Source organism: Montipora foliosa, chromosome 8 (assembly GCF_036669935.1).
Source record: "Montipora foliosa isolate CH-2021 chromosome 8, ASM3666993v2, whole genome shotgun sequence".
NCBI classification, from domain to species: Eukaryota; Metazoa; Cnidaria; class Anthozoa; order Scleractinia; family Acroporidae; genus Montipora; species Montipora foliosa.
The window spans coordinates 43,764,813-43,773,152 of NC_090876.1; the positions used below are offsets into that span (position 1 = coordinate 43,764,813).

At 38.2% G+C, this 8,340-nt stretch overlaps 1 protein-coding gene across 2 annotated transcripts in view; it reads left to right on the top strand.

The window, feature by feature from the left end:
• The window catches only part of LOC137967273 (uncharacterized), a 28,442-nt gene extending 20,787 nt beyond the window's left edge, over positions 1-7,655 (top strand). Inside the window, exons 1-4 of one of the 2 annotated variants that reach the window (XM_068813796.1) lie at positions 136-217; positions 3,517-3,709; positions 4,469-4,575; positions 6,670-7,655. In XM_068813796.1, the coding sequence (XP_068669897.1) occupies positions 191-217; positions 3,517-3,709; positions 4,469-4,575; positions 6,670-6,918 (576 nt within the window). In that variant the 5' untranslated portion in view covers positions 136-190 and the 3' untranslated portion in view covers positions 6,919-7,655. Of the gene's footprint in view, positions 1-135; positions 218-3,516; positions 3,710-4,468; positions 4,576-6,669 lie in introns of those variants that run through there. The other variant, XM_068813795.1, reaches the window with a different exon arrangement.
• The last annotated feature ends 685 nt before the right edge of the window (positions 7,656-8,340 follow it).

Genomic DNA, 8,340 nt, shown 5'->3' on the forward strand with positions numbered 1-8,340 from the left:
GCGAACAGACCACGAACGACGATAATTAAAATGTTCTGCGCCCGACAATGCGCCATTGTCTCCAAAATGTGGGAAGAAATCTGTATAAAAAGGAGATTCATTGTGGAAAACTTTCATTCTCCCCAACAACTCGGAAAGAGAGCCAAAAGTTCAGAAACTAAGGCAGGCCCTGACGCATGCAAGCAACGCCATGGACAAAGTTTGCTTCTGTTTTCTTGTAAGTGCAAAGTATATATTCCTATTTTTTGGTTCAGACTGTTCCATCCAATAGATTCATCTAATTGGCTGAAACTTTTTGCTGCAAAGATTTTAGAACATTTGCCTGGCTTATTGTGAGCTTTTGCAAGTTGATACCATTCGTTAATTGTCTCAACGTAAGACAGAGAGCTTCTTGAGTTGAATTACATTAAATGGCGGTTTTTATACTAGAGACGTAGTGGGTCTGGGCAAATTTTAATGCGTCTTTTAGTTCGTGGTATAAAGACGCACGAGAGGCATTAGGGCCGTTTATAGGAGAGAAAATAGGGCTGTTTATAGGAGAGAAAATAGGGCTGTTTATAGGAGAGAAAATAGGGCTGTTTATAGGAGAGAAAATAGGGCTGTTTATAGGAGAGAAAATAGGGCTGTTTATAGGAGAGAAAATAGGGCTGTTTATACGAGAGAAAATAGGGCTGTTTATACGAGAGAAAATAGGGCTGTTTATACGAGAGAAAATAGGGCCGTTTATACGAGAGAAAATAGGGCTGTTTATAGGAGAGAAAATAGGGCTGTTTATAGGAGAGAAAATAGGGCTGTTTATAGGAGAGAAAATAGGGCTGTTTATAGGAGAGAAAATAGGGCTGTTTATACGAGAGAAAATAGGGCTGTTTATACGAGAGAAAATAGGGCTGTTTATAGGAGAGAAAATAAGGCTGTTTATACGAGAGAAAATAGGGCTGTTTATACGAGAGAAAATAGGCCGCGGCTTACTTTGGCCGCGGCGTACATAATACGCGAAAGGAACTATTTATACGAGTATAAACTCCCAGGATAGGATAAGCCGCGGCTTAAGAAAGCCATAAACGTAGATTTTGTACCATTTATACGGGGTGTTCGCGTCTTATGTAAGCCGCGGCCAGAGTAAGCCGCGGCTTATTTTCTCTCGTATAGACGGCCGTATTTTACGTCTGGACGAACTAGATCGATTTGGAAGAAATTTCTACAGACTTGAAGTTCCCATAGAACATCCGAACAGATAAATATACTGTAGGGCAGCTACAAACTCACTAAATGACCTTTTAATAAAGCTATCAAAGTTATTACTTGCTATGTTTGAACAGATACAACAACAACAGCAATATTTATTAGCTCACAATTAGACTAGTTACAAAGGATTGTTATATACATTACAATTTAATTAAAGAAAATAATTAGGAAAGTAGTTTAGGTAATTGGAGCCTAGAGGTTAAAGGAACCGTAAGGTTTTCGAGTTAACCTCTAGTAACTATTTACAGTTAATTTTGAACAAAAAAGGAGCAACAAAAGAAGAAAGAGACCAGTACCAGTTAATAATCCATATGCTTGATGATATTAATTTAAAAGTGTTTTTACACAATTCCTAAGAGTATTGTTTAAACAGTAGATATTGTTTTACTTCTTTGGCAAAGGAAAATGTACTGAGATCTTTCAAGTAACTAGGGATATCATGCCAGAGGTCAATCGCCTTATAGGAAAACATTTGTTTCCCAGTGTTGGTTCGAATACGCGGTTTGCAGAAATTTGCTTTGACGCATACCTTGTGTTGTATGTCGGCTCTTAGCATATTGAAATAGGTTATCAACCACCTTTGGTAAAAGCCCTTTATGCCACATATGTGTAAATTTTAAAGCATGGACGTGGTAAACATTATCTACTGTTAAAGTTTCTAAAAGATTTAAGAAAGGGAGAGCGCTTTCAGTGTAAGGCCAAGATGTAGTTACAAAGAACATTAATCTTAGGACCGTATTTTGTTTAGATTGCAACGTTTGCAAATGCGTTTTATAAGCACTTCCCCAAGCAATCACGGCATATGATAGGTAAAGGTAGATAAGGTTATAATAAATTTGTTTCAGTTGATGAATACATAGATAGTGTCTTAGTTTTGAAATGATACCAATATTACGTGAAACACAGGTCACAATAACGTTTTGGGGTCAATCGTTAAAACATTTTTAAAAAGGTCATTTATCGAATGCTCCACTGAGGTAAGTACGAATAGTTTATCTCCAACGAACGCCCACACAATCAATATGTCCGTAATTGATCTGTTTACGGCGATAATCTTTGCGATAATTGACTTCCTATTTGATGGTTTATCTGCCTCCTTCAAGTTAAACTGACACAGTAACATGTAAAATTAACTTTTAAAAGTCATCGGCTCGTAATCCAGTAGATTTCACATGGTAAGTGTTTAGAGGATAATAGCACACTCATGCCGGATTACCTGATTAAAGAGAATTCCTCCGTTTTAAAGGGTAAATTCAACATGCAGACCGCAGAGTTTTAAGTAGCCCGGCGGGACATGCGTAACTGACACTTAATTTGGTTGTTTCAGTTTGGTTTGTGTTTCCTTTGGGTTCATGGCGCTGAAGCTAAATGACTTTATCTGAATTATAAGCTGGTTCGCCGCGGAGAATATTTGACTGGAATTGTGCTTTACTTTTCGTATATAGAATTGCAACCCTTTTCTAGTGTGTCGCGATGTCGGGGAGCCTCGCCGGGATGGACGCTACATAACCTGTTGAAAGACGTTAATTGAAAACGGAAACTCAATGTATTTTAGTCCTTCCCTACCGTAAAGGACTTCCTGTTGATCACTTAGGCCGATTTCGAAATTGATAACACTATCGGCAGTGTTCTTTGATTTAAAATCGTTTATCCTAAGCACACACCAGTTGGCTTTCACAAATATTGGCCGCAGCATTTCCGCTGTCAAGTACGTATGCAAAATATAAAAAGCTTTTAACTCCAAAAACTGCGACTTGTTTTCATAGGAAGGGCGTGTATTGTTCTTATTTTCCTTGTTCTTCACACGATGCCCTATACTAGAACAAAATCTGCACTTAGCCCTCAAGAAACTCTATGTTAAATCAATTCTTGAGCTTGTTATGATAATTAAACGCGCAAGAGGGAAATATTAAGTTCTCTTTGTCCCCATGATTTCGTCATGCACCGTTTACCACGCCTTTTGCTCGAACAATGAACAACGAGGGGTAATTTATCAACCGATTGGCACCAGCGGAAAGTCGATGAGAAGGAAACACGTGCCTCTCGTGATCCCGCGCGGGCCAAATTTCATATCACCGCCTCTTCCTTTGTTTGTTTATTTCCTCCCAGCGTGCAAATACACATTTGAATTAAGCAATTTCACAGTAAGTACGGGGTCAGTATTGGAAAATTCAAAAAAACGCGGTTATCATTACATCTGATGATTTAAAGTGGTGACAACATTAGAATAGGTGGAATTTAATACTATATTTTTTATGCCATGATGGACAGGTTTGCGTTGTTCTCTTTGGTACTGAAGTCGACATAGTATTTGGTCAAAAATTCTATGTACAGGCTCACGGACGAATCAATGTACCGCCAGGTTCTCTATTCAAACTTCATGATGACAAGTGTCATTCATCGAAAACGAGGATGTGGTGCACAGCTTCAGCAAGCGAATGGAGAGTAAATGACAAACTTGCTTGTAAGTAAATTTAAACCTTAACGTATCTTTTTTTTTTTTTTTGTTGAAGCATGGATGTCCAGATCTTATGCGCAGGAAATTTGGAACAACAGCGCTCCATCTTAAGAGCGTTAGCGAGAACTTCAAATCGGCTCGGAGGACGGCGCCTGTTCATGAGATGAAGAATCGTCTTAGATAAGATTCTCTCCGTATTTCAATACCTTTTCGCCACCATTGTTCCGACCAAAAACAGACCGAATTCCAATGCGTTTTATTATGTCAGGAACCCATGACCCGGAGCCTACAACTCTACTGTGTTCGTGTAACGGCGTTTTCACAGACCGATTTATTTTTAGATTGAATTTTCCGAGAATGAGACTCCCACAGGAGCCTGATGACCAATTACAAGAAATTAAGCTGACGTCATAGGGTTACCAAACCGGAACTACCTTTGATTTTTGACCTAATTCGCGGGAAGGGCTAGTCTAAAAATAAACCTTCTTGTGAAAACGCCGTTTCACAGACGCTGTATGGAAGTTGCACGCTCCAGATGGGCTCCTAATTATGTGCAGTTTTTTTCTTTCGTCTTTAACAGTTTTTGTTTCGTTCCTGTTTGGTTTAGTGAATTCGCCCTTGTTCCTAGAATTGAGAAAAATTCCGACACCAACATATAACTCAATCAGAAATTCGTTTACTTCTGCTGAATGTGCCACTTCTTTCAATATCTAAATTTTTTTTGTTTTAGTTGTCTTTATATATACAATTTTGTTTTTCTTTTAGCACTGACAATGAGGTACCATCATGGCGGCAGCATATGCTTCGAGATAAGACACAATCAAATTCAATTTTCGCTGAAAGTTTTGAACCACAGCGAAATTGTCTTTGAGGTACGTTCGATGAAGTTCTTTTTACGATATCCGGTTTGCAAAATGTCGGAAATAGAGGGAATTCCAAACTCTGAGCTTGATGTCCGGGAAAGCCCTCTTGACAGTTGAAACAAGAACTTTTTTTTCCTTTTGCCTTAACTTGTCCATTCGAGTTGCTTTGCTATTCTCCTTTTATAACTTTTTCAAACTTTTCTAGATTAATTACCATGCAAAATGTAGATAACTTACAAATTTAACTACACGACAATAACTCAAAAAACAACACCAACAACAACAGAAGGGGGTGAAGAATACTATAACAGAATAAACTATTAAACAATACTTAAAAAAAGGTTCGACTTTTTCTCATTTTTTAATACGATTATCCACTTTATTCCGCTTAATTGCTATAATCTTTTCAATATCATATACCACTTTGATTTTTGCTTTCAAAACCCGTAATGCTGGCTAAGACCCATATAAATTAAATCTATAAATATATACCTTTGCTGCTAGAATAAGGTGGTTTACCAAGATCAAGCCTTCTCCTGCGTTAAAAATACCAAATAGAACATCCACTACTGTCAGAGGTTCTAATTCTATTTTACATAACTTGAGCCAATAACGGAAGGCCTCCCAAAAAGATCGTATTATTTCACGATTTAAAAGTAAATGCTCGAGGGATTCCAGTTCATTTTTGCAAAACGTGGAGAATGGCGAATCGATTAATCCTATATATCTTGTTATAGGAAATTAACTCGAATCGTTAAAACTCGCGTTAATTAAAGTCGCGCTAATTATGTTATGTTTTCCGCGACGTTAATAAAGTGCAGCGTTAATTTCCGCGCTCTTAATTTCCATTATTTTAACCCAAATTTTGAAACCTTTCCAGACACTCATGCCACCCAAAAAAATAACAAAATAAGGAACACGATACTTAAAATGGGAGTGAGTATATTTCTTTCCAATCAACTTGGAGATCATGGAAAAAGACCCTGAAATCTCTTTCGAGCAGAGGGAGGAGTTTGCTTTTCACTTTTAAAAACATTGTAAAGATATTTCGAAGTGACCGATGACAAATCGACGTCTTCATAATCAAATCTAAGACGAACCGTACTGTTTAATTCGGGACGCGTATATTGACCTCTTTGCGTTACAAGTTTTATCCACTGAATTGGTATCGTGTCTATAAACGCGCGAAATTCAAAAACCCAAAAGGAAGGATTTTTTTTTTCTCAAAAAATATTTAAAAAGCAATACATCATTTTTAAGATAAGAAAATAAGCTTTCCATGAACACATAACTTAATCACAAAAAACTAAAGCATTCTTTAAAAAAGAAAGTTGAAAGACAAAAAATTTTAAAAACTAACACTAAAATCAGTTTCCCGCTCATATTTGCCCATTTTAACGTCCATTACGAATTTTTGAGGGGAAAATAAAAATTCCAGAGTTTCGAAGCAAGCAACCGTGGACAATTTTCCTGTCGGTGTACGTTGGATCAGTGGCTTGATCTGATCGGCGTTATTTCAAGTTGAGAAACTAAATATTTTAAGCAAAAGCCGATACAACGTAGATTTGATTTTAGTGATGTACTATATTTCGGCTGGCCAAACCAGCCATCTTCAGGTACAATGAGAGTTTACATTCATTGTACCTGAAGAAGGCTGGTTTGGCCAGCCGAAATATAGTACATCACTAAAATCAAATCTACGTTGTATCGGCTTTGGCTTAAAATATTTAGTTTCTCAAAATAAAAATCTTCATTTTATTAGCTTTCTTGGACAAAAATTTGACCGAAAACTGACCACACCATGGTACTGATTTAATACGTCACAAAGTGTCTCCTTTGGGGAAAAAACTGCATGTATTCCCGTTTGGTTCGGATCCTATATAGATCAGGGGCGTATCTAGGGGGAGGGTGTAGGAGGTGCGCGCATCCCCTCCCCTCCCCCCATCCTGAAAAAAATCCTGGATCCGCCCCTGGATCCACCCCGCTAGAGCTAACAAGCCTCCGGGTGTCTTCTGTTTTTGTTTGTATTTTGTTATATTATATCTTTTTTTTTTTGTACAGAGCTTGTTTAATAAACGTTTCATTTCATTGACTTTCTTTCAGAAATTACAACCAGGAAAAGACTGCACGAGTGATTCAGCCAACTTATTCCACGTGTCAGATTATTACTCAGGAGGCGACGTATTTGTTAGGCTGAGGAGCCAAAAGCGTGGATTAAAACCAGCAAAACGAGCATATCTTGCTGCAACCGTAGACACCCAGCCAACCCCCTTGGTTTCCGGCAAGCTTCTTTTGGTTGAAAAACATGATTCTTATCAACGTAATAAGTTGAAGATTAGGCTGGTGTATTAATAGTTATTAATAGTAGTTGTTTTTTTCTTTCCATGTGAAAAAATGAGCTCGTCTGCTTATATACCAACGTGTGGCTCACTCTTAAGAAAAAGACAATTTTTCTTTCTCTGTGACATCGGCTGACCAACAGAAAAAGCTTTAATATGACTTTAAGTGAGTTTTATTAATTATTTCTTCATTGTCTTCATAGTGGGAGCGAACTGAACTCGCCCCTTTTTAAACAGGCACTACGGCCATCCCCCCTTTTTTTTTTTTGTTTACCGTCGAATGCGTTTCCTGATATCTGGTCGGTCGGTCGGATTGAAAAAAAAAGACCTAAAAAAAATCATAAGCATTCTCGGAATCGGAGCCCTGGTACCCCAGCATAATAGCTGTGGTGCCAGGAAAACAACAAGACGTGAACCCAAAATCAATATGGCGGAAAAGTTGGTGAAGGTTGTTGCAAAATTAAGACAGCGTGGGGAAAAGGATCAACCACCGAAACTCGATCCTATGCTACATAAAATGACTTAAAAACGTCGTTAGCTTTTTTTGTTGTTTTGTTTTGAAAATGCCAAAAATTTGGGTCGGTCGGACGACGCGAAACGGAGAAAAAAAAGGGGATGGCCTAAGCTGGAAATAGTTTAAAGCTCAAAGATAAACTTCCCTAAAATTTTTAAGGTGCTATATTGTGCTGTTAAATTTAAGTAAATTATATATTTTGTTATTTATTGAAGCCAAACATTACCAGAAATAAAGAAGCATTAGTTGCCACAACTCTTATCTAGTGAAATGATTCGGTGTCAAAATTCATGGAAATTTAAGATCATCACACAAGCTCACGCAACCAAGGCTAGGATTCCTCCCGCCTCGAGCGGGCCGGATGAGAAAGTTCCCCCGCTCCCAGATCCAATCAGATTGCAGGATTTGTTGAATTCCGCCCGCTCACGCACTGAGAAAACATATATATATACATGTTGTTTGCCAGCTGGGAGGTCTGTATAGGGTAAAACTGTGACCGAGGTCTTGAAAATGCTGCCCGAGGTCGTAGACCGTGGTGACAGTTTTCGCTATACGGACCGACCCTTAGCTGTTTTTCCCTTCCTCTCTGAAATCACTTTTTTTAATTGTTGACTCGCACCGCGCTTGATAGCGAATGCAGTATTAATGTGACTTACGCACTGAACGTTTCAAGAAGAATTATTTTTATTTGAATTCTATTTCCAATCCTCTTGTCTAATGAAAAATAACGTCTGTATGTAAACGGAGTCTGTGTAAAAAAAAAATGGAAATTTGAGGTCATCATACAAAGCTCACGCAACTAAGGCTAGGATTACGCCCACCGTGAGCGGGTCGGATGAGAAAATTCCGCCCGCTCCTGGAACCAATCAGATTGCAGAATTTGTTGAATTGCGCCCGCTCACGCACTGAGAAATGATAATA